This window comes from Gossypium raimondii, chromosome 5 (genome assembly GCF_025698545.1).
Source record: "Gossypium raimondii isolate GPD5lz chromosome 5, ASM2569854v1, whole genome shotgun sequence".
In the NCBI taxonomy this organism is placed as follows: Eukaryota; Viridiplantae; Streptophyta; class Magnoliopsida; order Malvales; family Malvaceae; genus Gossypium; species Gossypium raimondii.
The window spans coordinates 50,796,393-50,824,140 of record NC_068569.1 but is presented as its reverse complement, the minus strand read 5'-3'; the positions used below and the strand labels follow the sequence as shown (position 1 = coordinate 50,824,140).

The window sequence follows — 27,748 nt, the reverse complement described above, 5'->3', positions numbered from 1 at the left end:
ATATTTTAGAATAATTATTTTATTTAACTAATTTTCTTCGAAAAGTATAATAGAAAAAAGGAAAAATTAAAAAAAAAAGTCAATAACGGGCTCGGCCGGCTTTGTTGAGCCATGTCGTTGACTGAAGTGGGCCGCTCTGGCTCGGCTCATTAGAGCCTGTAAATGAAGGCTGATCAAAACGATGCGTTTTTAATTCATCTAGAAATTAAATTTACCCGTAAAAAAGGAAAAATTGCAAAGCAAAGTCCTCCATTAACGAACATCTTCTGTTTTATTCCTCGATCTCTTTGAAAGCTCTGAAAAAATAAAAATAAAAAATAAAAATAAATCCATTGTTTCTCTCACTCTCTCTATTGAAGAAAAACAGGGAGAGACAAACATCGAAAGAGTAACGAAAGAGAAAAGATCTTCCCCAAATCGAAGAGGTAAAATTTTCATAGAAAATAACGTTTCTCCAATTGATTCATGTAATGAAAGGAAAGAAAAAGACCAAGTTGTTGCGGTGTTTTTTTGTAAGATACATGGGGATGTTGTGGTTTCATTATCAAAAGAGAGTGTAATTTTGTAATGGGTAGTTGTTAAATTTTGTTTTCTAAGGATTCTTGTTGGGCTTTTTTTCTGTTCGTATGTCACTTTAATACATCCTGTTTTTCACCTAAATAGAAAAGGAAATCTTTTATTTGTTGTGTGTGTTTTTTCGGTGTCTCTCTGGGTATGCTTTGCTTTCACTGTAAGAGCTTGTGGATATTTTCTGATTTTAATTTCTTTTTAATTGGGTTTTTAGATCTTGAAATGTGGGATTCTTTTGGGGTATGCTTTTGCTTTTTGTAGACGTTTTGAGGATATTAATGGGTTTTGTTTTAAATTTCTGTTTCAGGGATTGGATTCTCGAGGCTGGTTTTGGCAATATGGAACTGGGTATTGAACTGTAATTGAAGAATGGGTAGACTGTGAATTTTGGGTTGGTTTTGATCTTTGGTGTCAAAGGGGTTTGTGTGTACAAATGGCTGACATAGCAGGTTTACAAGAAGCAGCGGGGTCTAGATTTAGTGAAGTGGAGTTGATTGGCAGAGGATCTTTTGGCGATGTCTATAAAGCGTAAGTCTATGTCAATTTCTTTTGTTATCATTCTGCTCCGATACTTCTGCATTTTAATTTACATTTTGTTATAAGAAAAGAACTTCAGACGAATGTAATAGTGTTACTCTTGATTGATGTATTATGTTGCATGCATTTTAACTTTATTGCTGGTGTTTAATTTAGGAGTTGCTTGGTGTTTGCTAGGAGTAAATTAGCTGTTTGATGGTAAATATTACCAATAGTACTGTTGAAATTAAATCTTTTAGAGTCTAACTAAGTTGAAAATACATCGTGCTCCTAAGATTTGAATTTGTACTTTTAATTTAAATATAAAGGAAAAAGATCTTCCCATAAGTGTGGGGAGAAAGGAGCCTCAAGGGCCATTGGGTGCTGAATTACTGACCTATAAATTGACCATTAGATCTTATACACTTCAGGGAGGAGTTTATGAAGACCCCTGCTAACTTTATGATCCCTAGAATAGGTTTATTTAATTAAGTTTGTTCTTTTTCATACTGAATGAGTTCTGTAATGTTTAAACTCTTGGATTATCCTAGGTAGGCACATTCGTTAGTCTATGTTAATAATAGATTAGGCTTAGAGAATGTCTGGTGCAAAAGGAAGAACTTGTGTACTGTCTAGGAACATTGTGAATTTTTTATGAACTATTGGAATGAATTGCAAGGTTGCAAATATTGAGTGTCCTCAAGACACTGAGTTTTAGTTGTAGTGTTTAAAACCATTGCAAAGTGTTGTCATTTGAAGCTCTGTTCGAATAGAGCCCTTTATTTAATAACTCATATCTGTTTTTGCTTATCAAAGAAAACTGGTATTTGGTCTCCTTTTCTTGAGTTTTGCTCAAATAGATTAGGCTGACACTTCAGAAAGAGGATGCTGTAGTCAACCATTTTCCCTCTTAGTTATTTGTTTACTTGTCTAGTTATTTTAATGGTGTGTTAAGGTAACCTTAATTATATGAGAACACATAATGTGAGGGCTTGCATATCAGTTATGCAATCTATATTTGTAACTATTATTCTCCTGGTCTGTTGGTAATTGTTATAGGACTGACGCTGATTCCTTCTAAATGAGTTAGAGAACGGACATTCTGTTTGATGTTCTAGGCATATATGGCACCTTATTTTATTTGACTATGTAATGTGACTGCTAGTTATACTGCAAGACATTTATGACAGGTTCATACCCATAATCATGTTAGATATGCTATGGCTGTTTAAATCATGATTGATGAAAATGAGAAGGATAGCTGATGCCTTTCTTGATGTTCAGGTTCGATAAGGAACTGAAGAAAGAAGTTGCTATTAAGGTTATCGATTTAGAGGAATCGTAAGTTGATAGCTTTGCTATTTTTGTTTAATTTATTCCTCATATATTCAAGTTTTAAAGGCAGGTGGTTGCTGTGTGCAAGAAAGTCTTGTTTACGATCTTCCATCCATTTTCCATTTGTTTAAATACTGACTTGCTCTCTTTCCCTCATCTCCCTCTTACTGGCGGTCTCTATGTAGACTTGTGAGTTTTTCTGGTGAGAAAACCACCTTTTCTTGGTAACTAAGCATCAGTAGTTTGTGTGTGTTCAGCAAAGCAAATTTATCTTCCCATTCATCCATAGAAGTACCATTAGATATATTATTGACTTGCATGGGAGTTTGCTGATGCATTTATTTACTGCAAGTAGACTTGGAATGTAACAACTTCCAATTGCTTACTGTTTATTTTGCTCTTCATATTTCATCTCTTTCTTATGCATGCTTTATTTTTATTTTATTTTTGCATTTTGTAGTGAGGATGAAATTGAGGACATCCAGAAGGTATTGCCTTACTTTCTTACGAGCTAGCATCCGAAGTTTTTAACAAATAGGTTACTAGGTCTTTCATATGTGTTCTTTTGGCTCCAGGAAATTTCTGTTCTGTCACAATGCCGTTGTCCATACATCACAGAGTATTATGGTTCCTATCTTCACCAAACTAAACTATGGATAATAATGGAATACATGGCTGGTGGTTCAGTTGCTGACCTAGTAAGTTACTTCTATCACTTGCTTCTACACGTTTGGTGCATGATATCTGATTGAAGATTAATGAGGAAGTTTTGCTTCCAAAAAGATATGAACCCTCTTTTTCACTCTGTTTTTGACCAAGATTTTGGTAAAGATGAAAGCGGCCATAACAAAGATCATTGCAAATATACCATTAAGAAATAAATTACCAAGTGTCATTGATAAAGATCATGCAATAAATAATAATGGGTTGATTTGTTATTGCTTGCTGTTTTCTTAGTGAGCCTAAGGACTTGATTTGGTGGCCTTTTTCTTTTCTTTTTTCTATCTATATTTGCCATATGGATCAAATTCTCTTGAACATGAACTGCCATTGTTTTGCTTTGCTTTTGATTTTACTCTTTCTGTTTTTTTCTTCTTTTTTTTTTGGGGGGGGGGGGGTGTTGCAAGGGACAAGAGTGGTTAAAATAGTGTTCTTTTTATTTAAAAATTATTTGGAGATAGTGATGAAAAAGATACTTTTGAGGGTTTCGTAAATGATACACTTGTATTTCAACTAAGAATACAAAGGTATATATTCAAATTATGTAGACCTAACTAAGGAAATAATAATCTATACAATAAATAGAATCCTTAATAATTAGCAAATACAATCCCTAAAAATCAGCCTATTAAGGTTGTCGACAGTCAACATTGTCGATAACATGATAAAAAATTCTTTAGAACTACCTTTAAGTGCTAAATGTCAACTGAAGTAGGTGATAACTTTGAAGGCATCACCACCATCTTTCCTTTTAGTAGCTGAAAATTCTCTTTTGTGCTTTTAGCTCCAATTTCAAGGCATTTTCTTTGCAGATCTTGGCATTCTTTTTGTTTAATTCTGTTCTATGCATACAATCTCTGGTTTGATTTTTTTTCCGGGGTACAGTACAACCACCAATCTTCTCATACTTCTTTGGTACTAATCTTTGTCTGCATATATTGTGTTGTGCACTTGCTAGTTATCTGATTTCATGGGCTATGATTCCTGAATAACGTTTATTTGTTATGGAAAGCTTACGGCGACTCTTTATATGCAGCTCCAGTCAGGCCCTCCACTAGATGAAATGTCAATTGCATGTATTTCACGGGATTTGCTGCATGCAATTGAATATCTACATAATGAAGGAAAGATTCATAGAGATATCAAAGGTTGTTTTCTTCACTCGTTCTTAACAATAAATATAGTTTTCACAAAGATAAGAAGAAAATTTTAGAACATTTGGTTTTAGACCATAGGCATGTGTCCTGTGTTAAATTATTTCTCATTTATTTTCAGCCTTCGTTTAATTTCTTTAAATGTTGTATGGATTTATTGCTTTATTCTTTGTTAACTGACAACATTTTTGCTATCCCTATTGGCAGCGGCAAACATTTTATTGTCCGAGAATGGTGATGTTAAGGTACTTGTCTTAAATGGACTCATGTTAGTACGACTACTTTGCTTTGAGTGGATATGAGTGTATGTTTAAGTGGATGAAGGTTGCAAGTTAATTTTATGGCCTTGTAACAGGTTGCAGATTTTGGTGTTTCGGCACAATTAACAAGGACGATATCACGGAGAAAGGTGCAGTATTTTGTTTAAGATGCATCATTTCTCCAATTTGCCAGAATGCCCTTTTTTAGGCTTTACTGCTGCTTTTTTTTTTAAATATTTCTATGGCTTTAGTAACTTTGTGATTTCTCTCTCTCCTCATCTCTCTATACATGATCTTAAGATGCTAATATAAAACCCTTTTTGATAGGTTTTAATTTACTAGAAGTTTTTGTTTGTATCTTTCCATTTTGAATTGAAGGGTCACATTTGATCTGACTCATCTAGTTTCTGAAAAAAGCTTTCACCTTAAGGTTTTAAACTAGAATTTAGTTTCTTAATAGCTGTTCAATGGTTTTTACTCCATGAACTAGAAAATTGAAAATAAATAGTTCCTAATAAAATGAAAGGTAAGGTTTTAGGTGGTCAAGAATGGAAAAAGAATATAATATTGAAATTTTCTGGAACTTAAAGCTTGACTTGGAATTGGAAATGGCAGGGTTCAATTTTGTAGTGAATGCAAGTGATTCTGGATAACAACCTCTTTGTTTGTTTGTTGTTGTTTTTTTTTTTTTTTTTGTACACTCCATTTCTAACTATTATCTGCATCTTTCTATCATTAAATCTGGAATTGTATTCTCTAGGTAAACTATTTTATCTAATGGCTGTTTTAGCATGGTAATTGTACTATTGCCATTTGCCATCCATTTGATTTTTACCTACAGTTTATTCAGTGTTTCTAGGGCCCTGATTGTCTTAAAAAGAAATTTGAAATGATATTTATTGAAGGATTAAAATCAGCCTGAGTTCTATTTACCCCACTAGTGATAATTTCTTAATGCAGTGTTACAGGTGGTCTCTGATTGTCATATCATCATCAATGAACTAATATGGTTAACAATGTTCAGACTTTTGTAGGAACACCTTTCTGGATGGCACCAGAAGTGATTCAGAATTCAGATGGATACAACGAAAAGGTACTTCTAAAAACTGTGCTTTGGAATTTTTCTCAAGTTGCTGCTATTACCTGCTATCCATTTGCTTATCCTCTCCCTCTTAGGCACATATGCATGGCCTCCAATATATTGTATGCTAAGCCTTGTTAAATAATGAGCATTCCATCACTGGGGCGCTTTTCTGATACAGGCTGATATATGGTCTTTGGGCATAACTGTGATTGAGATGGCCAAAGGAGAACCTCCACTTGCAGACCTTCACCCTATGAGAGTTCTTTTTATTATTCCGCGAGAAAATCCACCTCAGGTAATTTCAATAGCTTTTGTTGTCATGAAGTTTATGTCAAATGATTTATTCTTATGTTCCCATTCTCATTATGGAATGATCACATTTACGGTTTAAATGTAATCAAAATTTCTATCCCACAGTTGGAAGAGCATTTTTCCCGCCCTATGAAGGAATTTGTTTCCTTATGTTTGAAGAAAGTACCTGCTGAGGTAAGTAATTATGCTTTCATGTTGCTTATCCCTGTTTCCTTTTGCTTATCGCTCTTTTGTAATGGGAACAGAGGCCTTTGCATTTTATAATGTTAGAGATGTGATTGTCTATTCATGGTAAATTATGTTTTGAAATGGTATTCTTTTCTTCTGGGGCGCTCATCAAATTCCCTTTGTGTTTGGAGAACTTTTCTTTTTCTACATGTTGTAAGAGGAAACATATTTTGTGCTTGACCCCAATTAGTAGGTTAAGGTGTAAGTAATTGAGTATAGATAAGGTTAGAAAATGGACTGTTTTGGTATCTAGTTTCCCTTTATCAGCCACCAATTAAAATGCAACATTACTGTTGGTGCTTTGGTGTCTAAAACTATTCTGATGTCTATAGGCGATCATGGTTTTATCGGCTTAATTATTTCTGAATGCTCTAAATTGTCTTATGCTTTTCTTTAATATGTTTAATTTCAGAGGCCTAGTGCCAAGGAACTTCTCAAGCATCGTTTTATCAGGAATGCTAGGAAGAGTCAGAAGCTTCTGGAGAGAATTAGGTACCGTCTTGAACTTAGGGTTTCATAACCTACATATGAATGGAATCTGTATCTGACAGTTTTGAGATGTCAAAGCACCATGGAACACTATGCTTATAGCATTAGTAATGTTTCTGACATGCCATGACTAGAGGATGTTAAGTCCAGAGTATCAATCTTGCATTGTTTATTGTAGTAAAGATGATTGTGTTTCGTGTTCTCAATAGAGAGCGCCCAAAGTACCAATTAAAGGAAGATGGAGAAACTAGAAATGGCCCCATGGCTGTAGGAGAATCAACCGACACTTTGAAGGTGATGAGAGATATAGGAGGTGACGGAACTGTTCGAGCTAGGTGAGTTTATTGTGTTGATTAACAGTGCTTCTTTGTAGCTTGGTGGGATTCTTACCAACTTGTTTGATCAGCAGTAATCTGGGAAAAACATTTAAAAGTGCTGGGTGGGACTTCAGCATTGGTGGATCAAATAGTACAGGTACTGTCCGAACTGCTGCAAAACCTCCTCAGATTAGAGAAAGGAAACTAGAAGCTTCATATAATCAAGCAAGACCGAGGACTCCAGAAAGTGGTAATGCTCTTAGTGAATCTAGGGAAGCTTCCTTTGGAAAAGACGCTAGGGAATCATACCACAATGAACATCAGGATAATGACCATGATGTAAGGTTCTCTCTCTCTTTCTGTCCCACCCCCCCACACACACACAACGTGAAGTAATTCCAACTTTGCATTGCATCATTGCTTTTGACATCATAAGTTTTTCCCTTTTGTTCTAGGCCCTTAATAAAAAGATTTGTTTTATGGGATGATCTAGCGGCTTCAAAGACCATTCTTCTAAAATTGACTAGATGGACTTAGGCTTGATTATGTTTTAATGTATGATTGACTTTTTTTTCCTTTTTTTTAAGAGTTCTTTTCTTGTTTGACATTAATGTGGCTAGAAATTAAGTTCACTATATGCATTGTTGTCGAAGGCACAAGGCAAAACCTAGGTGATAGAAGCTGATATTGCTACCTGAGTGAAGCAGGGTGTAATATTTATATGTTTTTATATATGCAAAATAAGCTTTAAGATTTATAACTATATTCATAAACTCAAAAGAGTGGTCCAGTTTTATCCTACAAAACATGAGACATTTGCCTTATTCTTTTGGCCAATATGCATGATTTGTTTATAATCCCAAGTTTGTTATTGAATGCTCAAATACTTAGAAATAGAGAGTGCAATAGTGTACCTTTATCTTTTACTATTATAGGTACAGTTAATGGTAAGACATAAAATTTAAAGAAATGCAAGATCTTCACTCAGGCTGATTTTTCTTTTGCGCCTATCACCTTGTAGAAAAATGCAATTAGGTGCACCAAGCATGTGCCTTGCCTGAAAGAGTCTGAGGCAAGTTTTATAGAGTTTCACTTTAGCGTCTAGCCATGTGCCTTTACACAGACTATAAGAAACTTTTACCTCAGATCTTGTTACATTGTTTTTGTTGCTCTATTCCCAGGATGAAATGTCTGTCAGTGGGTCGGGAACCATTGTCATAAAATCTCCTAGAGGATCTCAATCGTCTGCATTGTTTCGTGACTCAAGCTCCCTTGTAAGCTTCCTTCACTTCAAAGTTGTCTTCACAAAAGTATTAAGTAGATAAAGTTTGTATTTCTTTCTTGTCTTAACCATTGATTTTATTAATTTTAATGTGTTGTAGTCTAGCAGCACATATGCATCTTTTGAAGATGCTTCTACCAGTGGAACTATTGTGTTACGTGGCCAAACCGATGATCCTGATTCTCCACGAACCCCAAGATCCAGGCAAGGAATTCAAGATAGAACTTCAAGTGCATCGGTTGAAGATAGCGCATCAAATCTTGCAGAGGTGGTTTTTAACTGTAAACGTTTTGATATTCCTTGTTTGGTTGTGAATTATAATGTTATAGAATATGCATCATTAATTAATAATTGATACTGATTTGTTTTATGATGTTTGCACTTTTGCTATTGTATATCTCTAACATGCACTTGTTTGATACCTTTACTTATTGTTCTTAATTCTGTCTTACAAGAAATACTCAAATTATTCTTTAGCTGGATTTTTCCTGAAGCCTTTCGCTGTATAATGTAATTATTTGATATGCAAATTCCTCTTGTAGAAATCTGAGTTTAGCATTGAACTTGAATTTATTATTAGCTTCCAGATTGATAGTGTATCATCATGCTTTCTATCGAAACTCATCTTGTAATGTCAATTCAGGCAAAGGCTGCAATTCAAGCAGGGTTGAGGAAAGCAAATGCTAGGGACAAGTCTTCAAGGAGCAAGCTTAATAGTCCTGGCCATGAAAACAGAAGAAAAGACCTAACAAGTAACTGTTCTGATTCGTCTAGGTAAGCCTGATAAACTATGTTAGTTGGACTCGATTGTGATTGTGAGATATGGGTATGTGCCCAACATGTATATGTTTAATTTTTCATTTCTTTTTTCATGTATGTGGAGGATCCCTGAATGATCATATCTCCATACGCATGTCCAAAAATATGTTTAACATGGGTACTTCAAGAAAGATGATGAGTTTGAGCAACCTAATAAAATTTTTACATCTTCAAATGCAGAATTTTATATATTAAATCTTCAAATGCAGAATTTTATATATCTTTGGTATTTGGCTGTGTCATTTTCTCTGAAGTATTGTATTTCAATTCCAGCAGTTCTCGTGAATATTTTGATGCACCCAGATTACTTTCAAGATCAAGCCAAGCTAGTAATGATGAAGAAAATGCTAAGATAGCATCAGCATCTGTACCACTATCAATGTTACTTATCCCTTCTCTAAAAGAGGTGCGTACTGTATACATGTTTTTTTAGTTTTTCCTTGTCAATTAGTGTGATAGAGGTAACATCAAAATATTCTTCCAATTTAAGTAAATCTTTAACCCAGAGGATGCATTAAGATGCTTATCAAGATCAAGTATGCTGTATAACTTAGCCTTTGCTTGGTAGAGAGGAAAGAAAATTAGAAAGATGAAAAATTAAAGAGGTAGGAAAATAGAAAGATGGAAATATAATTGTTCTTTCCATAGTTGTGCTTGGTAGGAAAGATGGAAAATTTGAAAGATAATGTAATTTTCTTTCCATCCATTGCTTGATAGAATTGAAAAATGGAAGGAAATGAAATAGAACATTGAAAAAAAGCATAATTTTGAATAACATGCACCTCTCTCATTTTCTCCCCTCTCATCCTTCCAATTAGGAAGGGTTGGGTTCTATGCATTAGGATGGAAAATGATTCTCTCTCCTATCTTCTTTTTCCCTACCAAGCATACTTGAAATTTATTTTTTCCCACTTTTCCACTCCCACTATCCATCCCTCAACTTTTCCACCCAACCAAGCACACCCTTAAGTCTTGGTAATAACTCTAATTCATCTGGATCAAAGTAGCTTTATAATAGTAACTGAAGTGAAACAAGACTCCAGGCCTGCTTCTGTCAGTGGGTAATCATGAAAATTGTCTTAAGGTGCAAGGAAAATTTCAGACTGCGAGATAGGATGTTTGAAATAGTTTTGACTCGTAGAATATTAATCTAAGGTGAGCAACTTAATATGAGTAAACTCGTGAGGAAGTCTAAAACAGGTGATTCAAAGAGCGACCTGTGAGTATATGTGTGTCTTCAAAGCCATTAATTCATATTAAGAACTTCTTTGGGAACATGATTCTATGATGTATATGATATGGACGCTTTTATTGCAATAGGAGTTTTAGTTTTATTTCTTTATTATATCAGGTTTTATTAAGAGTTTTAGTTTACTTATTTTCTCGATCTGTGACTGATCAACATTTGTTAAGTCTGAATTAGATTTGTTTATATCTTAATAGTTTTGTCAATGCACATAATGTAGGTCATTGCTGATGATTCAGAAGGGTCAGTTGTGCGTGCAGTTACGAATTCCCTCATAAACATGGAGCGTGCAAAGCCTGGATCTTGTGAAGCTCTTGTTCGCAAGTTGCTCGAACGATTGGCAAGGTTAAAACCTTTTTATTTTCTATTCCCATGGTATTGTTCCCTTTATATGTATTGCACTGTCTTTTAACTCGATGGAACTCAAGCAGAGGTAAAATTTTGCAGCTCAAAGGAATCTTCCATGAAAGATATGCAGGAGCTGGCCGCTCGCAAGTTCAATAAGGGAAAAACAACTCCTGAAGATGCACAAAATACAAACCCAGAGACTGAGAGTCGAAAAAGGCAGCAGCATAAAGAGCTTCCTTCAAATTCCAACTTGAGCCCACTTGCTAGATTTCTACTTTCTAGGTTTGTTGAAATATTACTCCTTGACTTGACAAATGATTTTTATATGATAGTCTTGAGTGTTGGATATGGGTATGTTCAATTTTATCTTTGAGGGTTTTTGGAGGATCATATCCTCAATCCTTGTCAAAAAATGTGTTCAGCAGCAATGTTGAACATGGGTACTTGAAGAAAAACAAAAGGTTGGAGCAACATTGGCACTAAACTGTAGGAATAATGGATGGCAAACAATTGGATATCCAGCACTACCCGATCCTTTTTCTACTGATTAGATTTGGTATCCATAGTGGATTCAAAGCGATTCGGATAGAAACCTTCAGATCTCCAATATCTGAATCGGCTTTGAATATGGTTTGGACTTAGGATAATGTTGAATACCAGAATGATTCGTTTTCATATGTTTTGAAAGTTACAGATCTAACTCGCAGCCATGTCTAAGTAAACTGTTTTTGTGATATGATGATGCAGATGGCAAAGCCAAACATGAGGTGGAGATATCAACCCAAGATTTGATTATAGCTCTGTTTTGTAGTGTGTTATTTTCTTTCATGCATTTGTTATATGATTTTGATTGTACATAACCTTTTTAACAATTTGTGTATTTGTTATCCGTTTTGATTAAATTCTCTTTCTACATTTTTGTTTCTTGAGGTGCCAATTTTCATGTATACTTTATTTTGCTTTACAACATGTAATCTCAACAACATTAATCATTTATTAAATATTTACTTATTTGCTCGATTTGAGTTTACTCAATTTTTAAAAAATTAATTCAATAGTTTTTGGTGGTTATAAAATGACCACTCAATTATGGTTTTTCTTTTCTTTTCTTTTCTAGTTATTCAACTATGAAAAATTACAAAACGATAAATTACTTAGTTCTCTTTCATCATATGGCTAATGTAAAAATTAGTTGGGTGATAAAAGATAAAAATTAAATAGTTGAGTGATATTTTGTAATTTTATACAATTGGGTGATACAAAAATTTACAAATAATTAGTTGATCATTTTGTAATATTTTATAATTGAATGACCAAAAAGAAAAAAAATCGATTATTGATGTTTCAAGTTGATAGTTAAATAATTGCATCCCTAAATTTCATCATAACAATGCCATGTAACACGATTTTCTTCTGGAATTGATGGGAAGAAGAGAGAAAGGGGAAAATAGAATAAATGAAACAACGTAAAGAAAAAAGGAAGAAGCTAGCTGAATGATTTTAATGGAGATAATATTGAGTAATAAAAGAGTAGTTTAAGAGCCAGAAAAGTTTAGAAAATTAGTAGTTTAATTACCAATATGTTTGTAGGTTAAAGATGTTCTTTTTCATATTTATGTCTGTAAAACTTGAATCTCAAATTCAACTAATTTAAGAAAAACGTTCAAGAACAATAAAATCAGCAAGAATGCAGATATTGATGTTTTATTATTTTTCTCTGTTTTTTTCTTCTTGATATCTGATCATTTTCATGAATTGGAGGTCTCAAGACCACCGGAAAAATGTATGTATTTACCAGCTGAAATTCAACTACTTTAAATGATCCAAATTCCAAGCTTTTCATATGAAGGTAAAAAATGTGTCATTGTTGCAATACTTCCAGTTTCAGCACTGTAGACTCCCAAGAGATCCATAAAACAAAAGAATTAGAACCACAGCTGTTATGAATTTTCAATGAGTTCTTGCATGTATCATAAGCATCTCTTAGCAGAATCCATACCAGGCTTTAATTGAGACACTTGGTTGAAAAAAAAAATCTAAAAGACCTTATCTTTTACAAACAAATATGATTACAAGGGTATTTATATCTTCTATATCAAATCCTTAAAAGAAACTAAACACAATACCAAGCTTGAACCTTCAACCTTAAAAGAAGTGTCAACAAATACTCCAGGAGGCATTGACAATTTCAATTTTAAAGATTAATAAATTTTTTTAATATTTTTTTTTCTTTCACCTGCATCACATAATCTAGTAAACATTATGCCAAACACAGATATGTTATTCAAATCAAGCAAGAAAAACACACCAATGCAATCTCTATTCAATTCCAGGTAACATCAATTTAAGAATATCATAGCTATGTTATTCAGTGTTAAATCTGAGTAACATAATATCAGTGATTTTCAGCCATGACCAACATTCAATTATGGCAAGTTTTACACATAGCAGCATGGCAGCACAAACTGGGTTGAGCCTAACTTCTCAAGCTTAAATGAAGAGTGCTTTTAATCAACAAATATAACAAATCACTACACAAAACTTTCTAAATTACCACTCTGGATAACGACCATCCATAAAGATTTGGTTATAAATTTGTGACCAATAGATTTGCTACCCTAAGATTGCAGGCAAAACAAAAATTAGGAATTGGTATTCACCTTTTCAAATTCTATTTCAGTTCTTCGTGTAGCAAGGTTTACAGAAATGAATGCCAAGCACCATTTAACTGCGAGCTCTGAATGAATTAGTCAACTTTTAAGCAGGAAGAGGGTGCATGAGGGAATATACAAAGTTAATACCAGCAAAACTCGATTACAGGTTAGAAAACTCAACAGCCTATGATTGATAGAAAGCTAAACAAGATCTATCAAATGTTCATCGCAATAATGCAATTTCTTTTTGTCATTTTACATGTACCGAGCAAGACCAACTACAAAAAAAGTCATCCACCGGATAATAAGCCATTATACTATAAAGAGGTCGTTTTTTTAGCTCACTGAAGAAAAGTTGTTGATCTCTTGCTGCAAAACAAAACTGCAAACCGAAGCTGGCCATATTTGTGTTTGGTTCAGTGTGATCTCCTATTTCCGTCTACCTTGAGAAGGTTGCTTTACTGGAGTCAGCTTCCGGAATGCGGCATGCAAAAGCATAACTATATGAAAAATATAATTATATGTTCAAACAAATTATGCAAACATCAACAGAAGTTTCAAAAGAAAATGCAATATTTACCTATATAACTGACAACAAGGGTACAACACAAAGCCATTTGAACATTCAACCACAACAAAATAATTGCAGTAACTGCAAAAGATGAAATAAAGTTGGTATTACAAAACCAAAAGAAAATAGCTTCTATCTGTATATGTTCATACAAACCATAAATCTTTTGCCTAAGAATCCCAGGAAATTTTAATATTTTGAAGTTTGCTTGAAGCAAGGGTCATCTTTCGCAGATACAAAATAAAAGAGGCATCGAGGGATCAAGTGTAATCAAGTCAGCTTCACATGTAATTTCTACTAGCAATATTTGACAATTCTTCTTAAGACTTCACTGAAATATTCCTCTAATGAAGATTATAAAGTGCTGAAATTCAAGAACTCACCGCATTGCGCAAAGCGAACCAAGATCATTTCAGTGACAGGGAATCGATTCAAACCCCATTTATCACTGAAGAACCTGAATGAATCCCAAAGTGCCAAACTTGATATCAACCCAACAAGTGCAAGTGGCAGCTGATACCTATGAAACAATAACAGAAAACCAAGTGATTAACCAAGCTGGGTGTATAACCTACATTAAGTTTCTTTTTCTCTTTCCCACAAGTTTCTCAGGAAACAAACAAGAAACCCAATTTACGTCATCCTTGGAAAGAACCAAAACAATCCTCAAAACTAACAACAAAATACCAAAGATTACTGCAAAGAAAGAAGAGTGTTTTTTGCTTACAGAGAACAAGCGAAGAAGAGGATAAAAAGTGAAGCATAATTCCGAGCATAACGCTTAACGTTCTCTTGAACCCTGAGCCTCGCTTGAGAAGCCGAAGCTGGAAACGAATAGGACAAGAAATCCGCGAAGAACCCTTTAGTCCACGACGGAGTTTCACCGGAGAAATCGTTGGTGGTGAGCTTGGCGAATGGGTTGAACGTGAGTAGAGAGAGTAGCGTCCATAAATGAGAGAAAAAAGAGACCAAATATCGGAAAAGGAAGCTGCTGATTGGGATGGTTATTGTTGGGTCGCTAATCGTGGAAGTACCGGTGGTGGGAGCGGCAGCAGCGGCGGTCTGTTGGTTGTCGATGACGTCTAGGTAGCCGGAGTCTCGGAGCCACGATTCGAAGGTAGGGTCTGGGACGCTGAGAGATAATGGATTAGAGGAAAACACCATTTTTCTTTAATTCTTTTTTGAGATTTTCCTTTTCTTCCTTTTCCTCCTTGATTCTTAAGTTCAGGAATTTTTAGGTTTAATTCTGGTTTTAGTCCCTTTATTAATTTAAAATTTAAAATTTAATATCTATCTTCTCTATTTTTATAGAATATGCAAAGTGAAAATTAAAATTTAACACTATATTTTGCATTAATTGACATCTAAATTTAGGACTATACTTTTACTATATATTAATTTTTTATTTTTATTTTTACAATTTCTATTCAATTTCAATTTAAAATAATTTGAAGACAAAATTAAATGTAAAAATATTTTAAATATTTTATTTTAATAGCTAAAATAATAAATTAAGTAATATAAAATATAAAAACTAAAATTATTTTATAAAAACTTTTTATTTTTATTTTTTTAAAATTCAAGTGTTTTTCATGGATTTGTTTCATCACCAAAATCAATATTGAGTGATAAAATTTAATTAAATAAATCAAAATTAGTGGCAAAATTATGTAAAATGGAAAGTTTAATGACAAAATTCAATCACATAACAGTTTAATGGTAAATTTACACATATTCACAAAGTATAATGGCAAAAACCAATTAAAATAAAATATAAGGTCAAATTTCAATATTCATCTATAATATAGTAATAAATTTACACTTTAGTCCTAAATTACGTGTTCGAACACATGTCCTCCTAAATGTTACAATAATAAAATTACCAACTGAGTTAAAATCGAATAAATAATTTGGTGTTTTTTATAATGTTATCAATAAATCCGAATAGATAACATCTCCTATTTTTTTATTAAAGTGTGATGGGAATTTTTAAAGAAAAATAATTTTAAGCATTCGACTAATAGGTGAATTTAGTGACTAGATTATCAATTGAATAACAATAAGAAATTCATATCAAGTGAACAACAATAGTTATCAATTTGAACTTTTAATAACATAGAAGGATCAAATTAATCTAAATTAAAATAAAAAGATTAAATCTTAAATTACATACAATAGGGGAACTAAAACCATAATTTGACCAAAATTTTATTTTACTTTCCCCTTTTTTATAGGGGCCATTTACCGCCATGAATTCCAACCAAACGTTCATATCTGCTCCATTGGGAAAAAAAATGGCACTGAGACATTTCTTCAAACACCTTACCATCTTAACTTCCAGCTATGGTTTCTGCACTATCTCAAGCCGTTTCATTCACCCATCTCTCACTACCCTCTTCAATAACATCAATCCCAAAACCCAACCATTGATTCCCACAAAGTTTTCTCTTCCTTTGTCTCATTGTTACACCTCACTCTCTCACCCTTCCACTTCTACCTTATTATCTCCTTATCTCTCTGTTCGTATTCGATGTCCCAAAGACATTGCTGTAAGCTTTAATTAAATGATTCAAATTTTGGGTTTTGTCTTATGGATTGAAAGGAAATGTAAATTTAACCCCCGCCCCCTCCCTTTTTTTTTTCTTCTTTTGTTGGGGTTGTTTAGGATGTGTTTTCTGAAGCTCTTATGTGCTTTGGTGCATCTTCAACTACTGTGGATGAAGATGATAATTGTGACACTTCTAATGAGGTTAACCCTTTCTTTTTGTTGTTGTTGATGTTTTGGGATTGTTTTTAAGGTTTTTGTGCGAGAAGAAATGGGTGAGCATAGCTTGTGAAATGGCTTCTTAAGTATAGGTTTTGAATGATATTTGTATTTCTTATGCAGATATGCATTGAGTCCATATTTCCAGAATCTGAAGATGTGGATGTCTGCATCTCACTGGCTGCTGATTCTGTAGGCTTAAAAATGATACCTAGTTACGAAGTTAAAACAGGTGAACATTATGATTGGATAAAGAAAACTCAGGTTAGTTCACTTTTCTCGTTCTCTATATGTTATGCTGCAATTTCTCTTATGAACTAGGAGCCACATTGCATTTCAAAGAGCAAACTGGTCCTTTAGTTATATGAGACACATTATGTGAAACTGTCTGCAGGAGGTATAGATGACACATTATGTGAAATTGTCTGGATATTCTGTCAACTACACCAGTTTTTAATAGAAGAAATGGATGAACTTTTAATAAAAAGGACCGGTTTGCGCTTTAATCTAAAGTATAGGGACTAATTTGCCCATTTTTTGAATCAAGGGGTTAAAATGCAATCTGACTTCCAATATAGGAGCCTCCATGATACTTTTACCATTGATATTCAAATCTCAGCTAAACCTTGGGTTTTGTTATGGTATAATTTAGCTTCAAAGCACCTATGTAATTGAGAAAAGTTTTATTATTAATTAAGTTTTAATTATGGAGAAAAGTTTTAATTAAGTTTTATAATTAATGACTTATGATTAATACTAATATGGAGAAAAAAAGGCAGGAAACAGGCAATTGATTTATGTACAAGTGACTTACCTTTGTTTGGAAATTGTAATGTATTCAATAACCACTTTTGGGAGGATTCATTGTTGGATCTTATTTTATAATTGGTTTATAGCTCAACAGTTAATATATAATTTCATTGATAATATAATTTGAACCCTTGTTTTCTGTTTGAGATAGGAATCATTTGATCCAGTTGAAGTGACTGAAGGACTTTGGATTGTTCCTGTGTGGAAGACTCCCCCAGTATGGTTATCTCCAATTAACTTCTCTTAAGGTTTTGTTGCAATCTTTGTTTATTATATATACGAAATCTATGTTATCCAGACTCTTCATTTTTTTTTCTAAAGTACTCTGTCCAACCCTATGACACAGATTCAGAGAAAAAAATTTAAGCATGTTCGTGTTAAGAACATACTCCGACACTCATCCTCGAGTCCTGATAACATAATATGCGACTCTCTTCTTTGCCATCTTCTATAAACTAGTCGGCATTGTGCTGTAGTATGTACATAGAAGAATTCTATTTTATTTTTTTATATATTTTTGAGTATTATTGGTGATTTGAACATGTAAAAGGTGTTTGCTTTCACTACATTAGGATGTTAAAGCAACAAATATTATTCTGAATCCTGGATTGGCATTTGGCACTGGGGAGCATCCAACCACTAGATTGTGTTTATTGCTGCTACAAAGATTGATCATAGGAGGAGAACGTTTCTTGGATTATGGCACAGGTTCTGGCATTTTGGCAATTGCGGCACTTAAGGTAATTTAATTCTTAATTATATGCTTGGATTCTTAAGCTATGTTACTCGGACTCGGGTGTGAATACTAGATCCAAGTATGTCCAATTTTTTTCAAGTGTTTTCATGTATTGGAGGGTTGTATTGCCATATTCATGTCGAACTCGTTTTTGAGACATATCCTGATATGGTATGGGATATGACCCTCCAAGGGTCCTCCAAAGACAGGGAAAAACTCAAAAAGATTGAAGATACCCATGTTGGATATATGTCTGTATCCAACACTAACCCGAGTCTGAATAACATAGGTGCCGGCTAACACATACATACTAATTTCTCAATAATGACCTGCAGTTTGGTGCTTCTTTCTCTGTTGGAATCGATATAGATCCCCTAGCAATAACATCTGCACGTCACAATGCTGCTCTGAATGACATAGGTCCTGAAAATTTTCAATTACGCCTGGTTTCTAGCAACACTTCCTCCCCCTCCGCTGATGAACATAAAGATATTCAAAAACAGACTTCATTTGAGGCAGTGGCCGAATCCGAACATGAAACATACGACGTGATCGTTGCAAATATACTTCTAAATCCTTTGTTAGAACTGGCAGATGATATTGTCTCTCATGCTAGGCCCGGTGCAGCAATTGGCCTTTCGGGTATTCTATCTGAGCAGGTACTTCTGTCCGGTCCGTGCGTTCTAGCCCCATGACACTTCTACCAGCTTAAGTGATTGTTTTAGTGTGATAGGAAACTAGATATTTGATCTGAATTGTTGCCTATATATATATATATATATATATATGCATACATTCGTACATATGAACTAGAGACTCTCTTAAAGATGGCTATATGAACAGTAAAAGTATTATGAAGGTCTTTGTACTAGAAATTAGATTGCGTTTTATCCTTTTGTTCAAAAAATGAGTAAATTAGTCTATGTGCATTAGATCAAAGAGCAAATTGGTCATTTCTGTTAAAAATTTCATTTTATTGTAAAAAATCAGTGTGGTTGATAGAATAACCGGACAATTGCACGTACATGTGTAACTTGTTCTAACATATAATGATTAGTTTTTAACAATAGAAATAAAAACATTTTAATAGAATGACCAATTTATTTTTTATTTAATGCACGGGAGGGACTAATTTGTCCATTTTTTAGTAGAAGGAGCAAAATATAATTTGGCTTTTAATACAAAGACTTCATGATACTTTTACCCTATATAAACCAATTGGATTAGATATTGGGTTTATCAAACATTTTAGAGACTATTTTCTTTTCTTAAAGAAGAGTATATGAACTAATTGGATTAAATCTAGTCAAAATTAGACCACATCATGAGATCACCATAATTTACCTTTTCATTTGTTTCTGCAAGCTCTGAAGACCAGAATCTTATTTCATCCATAGTTTCTTGAACCTCATTTTATTTGTTTAATGCAGGTTCCTTGCATTATAGATCGATATTCTCCATTGCTAGACAACATATCCGTATCAGAGATTGATTATTGGGCTTGTTTAAGTGGTACAAAGAAACTGAGTGGCAACTGAAGAACATTTTACCATTCAGTCACATAGAACTAGAGATGGTTTAAATTGGTTTTCGATTTTTTGAGAATATGTAACTTATATCATTAAGTGCAGTACATTTTTTTCACCGGAATCAAGTTACAGTACCTAATCTTCCATGGCAATTTATTACATTATTTCTTATGTAATCTACAAAATTTACTGCTGCTCTTATTGGATCTTTGCTTCAGATACAATGGTCACAAGTTACAACATTCTAAGCATCTTCGCTGTCACTCATACTAGGACGGGTATCAATGTACACTTCTGATGAAAAGTCGATTTCATCAACAATCCTTCCCCTGTGCCGTGTAAAGAGCAAGAACATATATGATGTTTTCCATTGTCAAGAACTAAATTTGAAAAAGGCAAAGGTAAAAGTTTTACCTCTCAAGAACAAACTTTCCTTCTTTGTACTTTTGACTCTTCTCGTATGCTGCCTCCTGCCCAACAAAGATGGAAAATTTAGCAAAGGTTCACAATCTTCAGAACTCGACTTTGCTGAATAAAGGTGAGTGTGTGTGTGTGTGTGTGTGTGCGCGCGCGCGCATGCAAGAGGGACAGTAATTACATATTTCCAGCCGACAATTTGTCCGCAACAGCAGCAAAATATATCAGCCACGGTATGTATCCCAGAAATCATCATCCTCTCTTCTAGGTCTCCAACTGTTATGTTCACCCTGAAGCATTAACTCTTATACAATAAGCAACTCAAAGCATCCATCAGCCCGAATATGAATTTTTTCAGGAACATGTTACAAAATTTTGAAGATTCATGGCGATTCATTGCTTTTGTAAAGATCATGATGACATAATACGAAGATTTCAGTATCACACAAATTATAACAGCTAGAAGAACTAGCCGGCAGCTTTAGTCGTTCAAATAAAACCAGTAAAATATTTTTTAAGAAACAAAAATGATTCTCTTCATTCAATCAATCATTGAAGAAATCTTACACGTTATTGAAAAGGTAGGCTTTCCCCCGTCGACAATGAAAAGACTGAACAAATAATGAAAATGACAAAGAAGTAAGTAGTGATTGCATGGAGTTGAAAATTATGAATTGTTTATACAAGAATTTAAATAAAAGAAAAAAGAAAAAATTCAGAACCGAGGCATATAGCTGAGAGGTACTAAGAATCCACATAAACTCTAAGAGAAACAGTGTGCATAAGCAAGAAACAATGAGCCAATTTACCATCTAAAATTACACATAAAAACATAGATTAAAACAGACTTGTAATGAAACGTTATAGTTGGCAGTACATCTACAAACATGTTTAGCACAGGCATTTAATCTTGATACCAAAGACAGTTTCATACATGTAATCTCATGGAGTTCAAAAAGCAGCATTCGTACTTTCTTTAGTTTTCTGGATTGACTATGTCGTCTTGAATGAAGTCAGTGGAAAAGGTGGAAAACATCTCCATAAATAAGGGGATTACCTAACTGTCTCAGTAGTTCTTCTACTCATGGGGTCGAAGGGAAAGGTACATACCATCTCGACATATAATGGAAAGGGGAACAATCTCAATAATTCATGTATTGTCCAATTTCTAAAGTTTGTTGCTTCTATCATAGGATTGCCAAAAGAAAATTGACCTGGAAAAAGTGGAACTTGATTCCCAAGGTATATGCATAAAATAGTTAAAACTACTTCCAATTAGGAAATACAGATTAACTTTGAACGAATCCGTGAACTAATTTTGTTACTAACTAAAAAAAGCATCATATAATAGGACAATTATTTGGTACATTGCCATTGGAGTCTTTAAAAATATAAGGTTCTAAGGGCGATACATGTCCTATTTAAGATATAGTAAAAAATAAAAATTCAAGAATTAGAAAAAAAAAAAAAGGTTATGTGGCCATATTTGAACCCTCCTTGTGGAATTAAAATATTCCACTAGCAGTGTACCAAATACTAACTCTATGTAAAATATACATAGATATATATTGGAATCCTAAGTTCATTTCAGTAGTAGACTTTTGGGGCGTCCTACAAAATTAACCTACTATAACCTGGATACTATCTGGTTTCTCGAAGCACAACAAAGATTTTCAACATGAAAGGCTTTAAGATTTCTAACACTGCAAGACAACAATGCCTACAAACAATAGATTCACAGAAAGCATTGTAATTTGAAAAGGTAAATCAAAGACTTAACACAAGAGAGGACATGAGGCATAGTCAATGCATAACACAATAGCTAACTGGAAAATGTAAGAATTAAAGATGATTGAATTCAACACATCTTAAAAAATAAAATTAGAGATTTAGAAACATGTCGTTTGAAGAAGCAACCATAGTTGAAGCTTAAAATCCCTTAATCAATGATCCTTCAATTTTTTATGTTTTTCTTCCCTTTATCTAATCCTTGCACATATAGTGCTCGTTCTTTTTAAATTAATAATACATATAATGAGTGAACACTAGATATACTAAAGTTTTACCCAAGGGAAAACATAAGTGGTATCAATAGTTCATCATTTATGAATTTTAATAAATTGATACTTATATGAGCATTATTCTATTTTGGTGCAATTCCTTCCTACTGCCTTACATTCTCTGGCATGAACTATTTTTGAAGAATGAAATTTCTCGGAAGGGTATGAAAGGGTTCAATTTTCACTAGGTATACTGGATATTGACATGCTTTATTAAGTAAGAAATCTCTGGAAGTTACAATTGAAGAGAAGGTGGAATATTCAAAAGCTTGAACAGGGTCGAACAAACCCAGTCTTATGTTTATGAGAATGAGCTTTGTCACGAATATCAAGACTTACTCTTCCTTGCTTCTAAACATACCGATAAGTCTCTTGCTGACACTTTGATGGCTAAATTAATCACTATAAAATATGGTGGTTAGGAAAGAACTCAATAACATATACTGGACATAAATGAAAAAGTTGCAAAAACTTAAAGCTTTAGGGATGAACGTGGATGAATCATTTTTGGTTTAGTTCATCCTTAACTCGCTTCCTCAGGTTGCTCCATTCAAGATTCACTATAACACCACCAATGACTACTGGAACTTAAAGGAGCAGAGTAGTAAGTGCATTTAGGATGAAGTGAGAAAGAGACAGGATGGACAACATTTAACTCTTCCTATAACTTGTGGAGCTATGCAGAAGAATTACAAATTTACTAGAGGAAAAAAACCAATGAAGGCAAGGGAACTAAAAACATGTAGCTAGTGTCATGATGCAAAGTTTATGTCAAGTGTTATTTATGTGGCAAGAAAGGACATGTAGAGAATGATTGCAATAAGGGCATGACTTGGTTTGAAAAGAAAAGTACTAATCTTTCTTTTAAATGTTACGAACCAAATTTTGTTAAAGATCTTTCTAATACTTGGTGGATTGATTCTGGAGCTACTACTCACATTACTAATCCAATGTAAGGATTCCTTACAACCAAGAAATCGAAAGAAAGTGAGGTCATCTACATGAGGAACCATCTCAAAGCGGAAGTAATAGCTATTGGAACCTAACGCTTAATCTTAGAGACTAATAATCAAATGACTCTTGAGAAGATTATTAAATACTTGGTGGATTGATTTTGGTGTCACTACTCATATTACTAATTTAACGTAAGGATTCCTTGCAAGCAGGGCACTGAAAGAAAGTGAGAAATTCATCTATATAGGAACCATCTCAAAGAGGACGTGATAGTTATTGGTACCTATCGCTTAATCTTAGAGACTAATAATCAGATAGATCTTGAGAATATTATTTAACCTTTTATGTAATTACAATAACAAATTTTTAACAATTTAGAACTCTAATTAGTTCAATAGCAAATTATATCTTCTTTTATAATTTACATTAATTATTCATAAAAACAAAAGGAGAAAAGAGAGCTCAACAACTAAACCAAAGAATGCTTAGCCAACATACAAAATAAATAAAGAAGCCACCATTTAATTTTGTCATCATGAATTTACCTCCTTAACACTTTGGACAAATGATCATAGTTACTTGATTTAAATAGGCGATAGCATAAGAAGCTAGGGATGAGCATTCGATCGAATGGAATGAAAAATTTTCGAGTTGACGAATCCTATTTTATCATCCTAACTCGATTTGAAATTTTCTCGAATCAAGTCGAGTGAGATGGAATTCAAATCGAATTGAATATATTTGTTCGAATTAAATTTTTTAAAAATGACTTTGGATCCTTATAACTATTTTCAGCTACCGTAATCAAATTTGTTATTAACTTTCATTTGTTCATAATTTATTTATTAATTTTTATATATAGATTAACTTCTTTGCTTGCTTAGTTGCTTTAATTATCTTTTGATTTTTGTCACTATGTATTTTGAAATTAAAAATATATTAAATATAAAAATTGATTTTTTAATAAAAGTTATCTTATAGATAAAATGTGAAATTGATACCAACATAAAATTTTAACACGAATATTTTATAGCATCATCAATAATTCAATTTTAACAAAAATTTATAAAGATTTAATATGATTAAACAATTCAATAATATAAATAGTACATATAAATAAATTTATTACTATTTAAGTTTAGGGATTTTTTTGAATAATTTTTTAGTTTGGGGTAAAGGATGAAAAGTAAAAGTTTAGGGGGGAAAATAAATAATTTTGAGGGTTGGGGGAGTAAAATTTTTCGGGGAAAGTAAATGGGGGAAAATATTTTTAAAAAAATGGGGGGAAAATGGGTTTGGGGTAGATGGAGGGATGAGAAGGGAGTAAAAGTTTTTGGGGAAAGTGGGAGGGAGTAAAAGTATTGGGGAGAAAGTAAAAAGGTTTGAGGGTTTGGGATAAAAATATAAAATATTATAGTTTGGTATTCGGTTTGTTCAAATTATTCGAGTTATTCGAATTCAAAAATTAAACTCGATTCAAACTCAAAATTCAAAAAAAAATTCAAGTTAACTCGAATAACTTGATTTGTATAACTCGAAATCCAAAAATAATTTCGATTTTTTTTAGTCAAATCGAGTTTTGCTCACCCCTATAAGAAGCAATACAAAGAAAACTCATATAATTTTCTACATTTTACAACTACAATTCAATAAGCACATTGATTGTTAACTTTGGAAATACTAGACCATCTAACCATAATTATAGAATTATCAACATGTGCATATGAAACTGCAACCACTTCCATGTTTAAAATGCCATACTTAATATTGACCAACCACCTCAATTCAAATCAGATAGTCTTATTCAGACTTTATACCAGTGTAAGTCAAAGATAGGGAAATCAATTTTTGAGTAGCAATTGCAACAAAGTAACACTAGAACTAGAAAGCAAGCAATCCCCCTATCACATTCTATTGTATTTATAATATCCATGAAAATTGTGAACCCATTAATCATGAATGAATTCATCAGACTTAAATCAATTTAATATTGGGATAAATCTCAAAACTACACATGAGATTTGCTCCAATGTGCAATTTGATATATGAACTTTGATTTGGTGCAATCATACATAAGAAATTTTTATTTTGGTTCAAATGTATACATGAAAGTCTGATTGTGATTCAACTATACACATTTAAGGAAATCAATACATCACTTTCTTTTCATATTAAATAAATAATTATTTGTGTATGCAATATGAAAACGTAAATGGTGTTATATCGATAATTGTTCTAGTGATTTGTGAAAATTTCATTTATACATTTGCACAAAATCATAGTTCATGTATAACATTGTACATTTGACCAAAGTTCATGTATAATTTTGAGATTTATCTCTTTAATATTTGATGTAAAACTTTAATTCCAAGATGTCTGCATTCAACCTAGCTCAAGATATCAATTATAAGAATTAATTTGATGAAGAAAACACGAAATGCAAAAATACGTTTTTAAAATGTGCTTTGAAAAATAAAATGAAAATATACGAAAATTAGAAAACAATAAAAGTTATTTTCATTATTTTCACTAAAAATATTTTGTAAAATTGGAACAGTTGAAAAATGGTTTTTAACTCTAAATTTACTTAATAAGTTTCGTATCTTGGTTTGAGTCCATATAAATGTAACAATTTTTATTTTATTTTGATGTTTCTATTATAAGAAAATAAATGCCAAACATGTTTTCATATTTTTATTATTGAAAATAAAACTTTCTATTTACCAAACGTGCTTTCCAATTTTTAAAAATAAAAATGAAAATGAAAAAAAAACAAAATATATTTTCAGAATCCAAATCGAACCTAAGACTTCTAGAACAGGCATAAATAATTACATCAAACAAAGAAATTTCCCCATCTTAAGAGATCAGCAAGGTGTTTTTGGTTTAACACTTCTTATTGATTTTCAATCATTTGAGGTTCCTATTTAGCCCCTTAATGAATCAACAGAATTTGATCATAAAACTACTAAGTTAAATCTTACTTGATAAGTGAAAGCAATCATAAATTTCTGCAGAAATTTCTCTTTCAAAATCCTAAACTTTGAGGTTCAACCATTTCCATCATTCCTAACATTTGACACCAGCTATGTCACTCCCCAAATTACCATTAAAATCCATCATTAGCACCTAAAATACAATTATGTATCATGTTTCTAGTGTCATCTAGCAGCTAAAAGAACCATATTTTAGTATGAAAAACAGAAGTATTTGATGATAATTGCAACACAAATGGCTAAAAAAAAAAATGAAAAAACCCATGAACACAAAAGAAAAGAGAGGGAAAAAGGGTGTACCCTGGAAACAAGATCATCAGGGAGAGCCAAGTGAGTTTTACAAAACCCGCATCTATAAGACCTTCCATCTAGCTCCACCACAAACACCTTCCCCATTCCCTTTTCTTTTTATTCCTTTCTGTTCTTTTCAATTGCTGTTGCAAAATTCTCACGGTTTTAGAACGAGAAAGGAAATTTGTGTTTAGATTGGTGGGTGGGTATATTTTCACGATTGGAGGAATTTTTGGTGGTGATAAAGATTTGGGGTGAAGCCCATGAACCATTTTAGTCACCAAGTTTCAGCTTTGATTAAGTTGAATTGGGCTATTATATCCAAAATATTCCAATGTTCTTTGACCCATGGAGGCCAAAATCCATTCATTGGGTTTGTTCTTTGATGCTAATACAAAAAGCCCTAAATCATTTTTTGGTGTTTGAACTCCGTAATTATGTTTACATTGGAGTCTAAATTTTTTTCGGTTCAAATTATTCTTTTAATTTGGTAATTGTTCTCGTATAGGGCCTTGAATATTTTTTGTCCAAATTAACCCCTAAACTTAGTAATTGTTCCTTATTAGGCCTGAACTTAACTAGCGTTTTCAAAGTGAGGCTTCAACTTTTTTGTCCAAGCTTAGACAAAAGAATAACATGCCCAAAAAAATGATTTAACTCATTCATTTATACAATCAAATCATGGTCCTTGAATGAATGGTAAGAAGTCTGATATGTCTTAAATGAGATCTGAATTCGAGTTTTGTGGATGGAAAAAATAATGTTCGAAAAGTTTTTTTCCTTTATTTAGGGGTTTAACTAGAATTTAATATAATATATATAAATATTAAAAAACATTTTAAATTATTATGGGTCACCCTATATTTATAAAAATTGTGGATAAACATTTATTAATTTTGGGTTCAATCCTTAGACATTGCATTTTTTGTTATTTCATTTAAACATTTCATATAAAAATAATAAAAGACAAAAACACCATTATACTAATATTAAATTATTTATTAAAAGAAGGTTTTAAGTAATTGTTAATTGAATTGGTGTCAAGTTAACTCGAGACACCAACTCAAAACACTCTATGCAAGTATAGGTTTTATTACTTTGTAAAAAGAACAATTTTTAATATTTTTTAACTAAATTAATATCTCATTAACTGAAACTCAGACAAAAGCTTTAAATATAGTATAAGTGAATAGTAAAAACCAACCGATCGAAATAACAAAAATGGAAAATGATGAAAATTGAAGCTAAACTTATTATCTAATCCAAAAGGGAAAAATCAATACTTC

General features: G+C 32.7%; 4 protein-coding genes across 12 annotated transcripts; 2 read left to right on the top strand and 2 right to left on the bottom strand.

Moving 5' to 3' along the window:
* Positions 1-257: 257 nt before the first annotated feature.
* LOC105766414 (uncharacterized) lies at positions 258-11,595 on the top strand. Of its 7 annotated transcripts, none has more exons than XR_008195731.1 (22): positions 258-425; positions 878-1,098; positions 2,371-2,427; positions 2,882-2,909; positions 2,997-3,119; positions 4,178-4,289; positions 4,503-4,540; positions 4,651-4,704; positions 5,580-5,648; positions 5,818-5,934; positions 6,057-6,125; positions 6,592-6,671; positions 6,878-7,003; positions 7,075-7,324; positions 8,007-8,057; positions 8,167-8,259; positions 8,368-8,535; positions 8,911-9,041; positions 9,360-9,492; positions 10,553-10,677; positions 10,764-10,962; positions 11,428-11,595. XR_008195731.1 is itself a non-coding variant. In XM_052630077.1 (22 exons), the coding sequence occupies exons 2-22, from the start codon at positions 1,004-1,006 to the stop codon at positions 11,444-11,446; spliced, it is 2,118 nt and encodes a 705-aa protein (XP_052486037.1). In that variant the 5' UTR covers positions 259-425; positions 878-1,003; the 3' UTR covers positions 11,447-11,595. The 7 variants fall into 7 exon arrangements, 6 of the variants coding, with proteins under 6 accessions (XP_052486037.1, XP_052486038.1, XP_052486036.1 ...); XM_052630077.1 differs by having other exon boundaries at positions 259-425; positions 7,078-7,324; positions 10,780-10,962; XM_052630078.1 differs by having other exon boundaries at positions 259-425; positions 9,363-9,492; positions 10,780-10,962.
* Positions 11,596-13,322: 1,727 nt separating this feature from the next.
* LOC105766431 (PRA1 family protein H) lies at positions 13,323-15,103 on the bottom strand. Of its 2 annotated transcripts, XM_012585900.2 has the most exons (4): positions 14,633-15,103; positions 14,289-14,425; positions 13,915-13,986; positions 13,323-13,834 (listed from the first exon to the last, which is right to left on the bottom strand). In XM_012585900.2, exons 1-4 carry the CDS (start codon positions 15,067-15,069, stop codon positions 13,764-13,766), a joined length of 717 nt encoding a protein of 238 aa, XP_012441354.1. In that variant the 5' UTR covers positions 15,070-15,103; the 3' UTR covers positions 13,323-13,763. The 2 variants fall into 2 exon arrangements, with proteins under 2 accessions (XP_012441354.1, XP_012441355.1); XM_012585901.2 differs by lacking the exon at positions 13,915-13,986.
* A 1,066-nt stretch (positions 15,104-16,169) lies between these two features.
* On the top strand, positions 16,170-19,943 carry LOC105766428 (hypothetical protein). The gene is made up of 7 exons (XM_012585896.2): positions 16,170-16,454; positions 16,571-16,654; positions 16,793-16,933; positions 17,631-17,696; positions 18,052-18,219; positions 18,551-18,874; positions 19,646-19,943. Exons 1-7 carry the CDS (start codon positions 16,200-16,202, stop codon positions 19,751-19,753), a joined length of 1,146 nt encoding a protein of 381 aa, XP_012441350.1. The 5' UTR covers positions 16,170-16,199; the 3' UTR covers positions 19,754-19,943.
* LOC105766438 (protein yippee-like At5g53940) lies at positions 19,790-26,685 on the bottom strand. 2 transcript variants are annotated; one of them, XM_012585909.2, is made up of 5 exons: positions 26,472-26,684; positions 20,729-20,772; positions 20,343-20,451; positions 20,159-20,214; positions 19,790-20,073 (listed from the first exon to the last, which is right to left on the bottom strand). In XM_012585909.2, exons 1-5 carry the CDS (start codon positions 26,565-26,567, stop codon positions 19,989-19,991), a joined length of 390 nt encoding a protein of 129 aa, XP_012441363.1. In that variant the 5' UTR covers positions 26,568-26,684; the 3' UTR covers positions 19,790-19,988. The 2 variants fall into 2 exon arrangements, with proteins under 2 accessions (XP_012441363.1, XP_012441364.1); XM_012585910.2 differs by lacking the exon at positions 20,729-20,772 and having other exon boundaries at positions 26,472-26,685.
* Between the last annotated feature and the right edge of the window lie 1,063 nt (positions 26,686-27,748).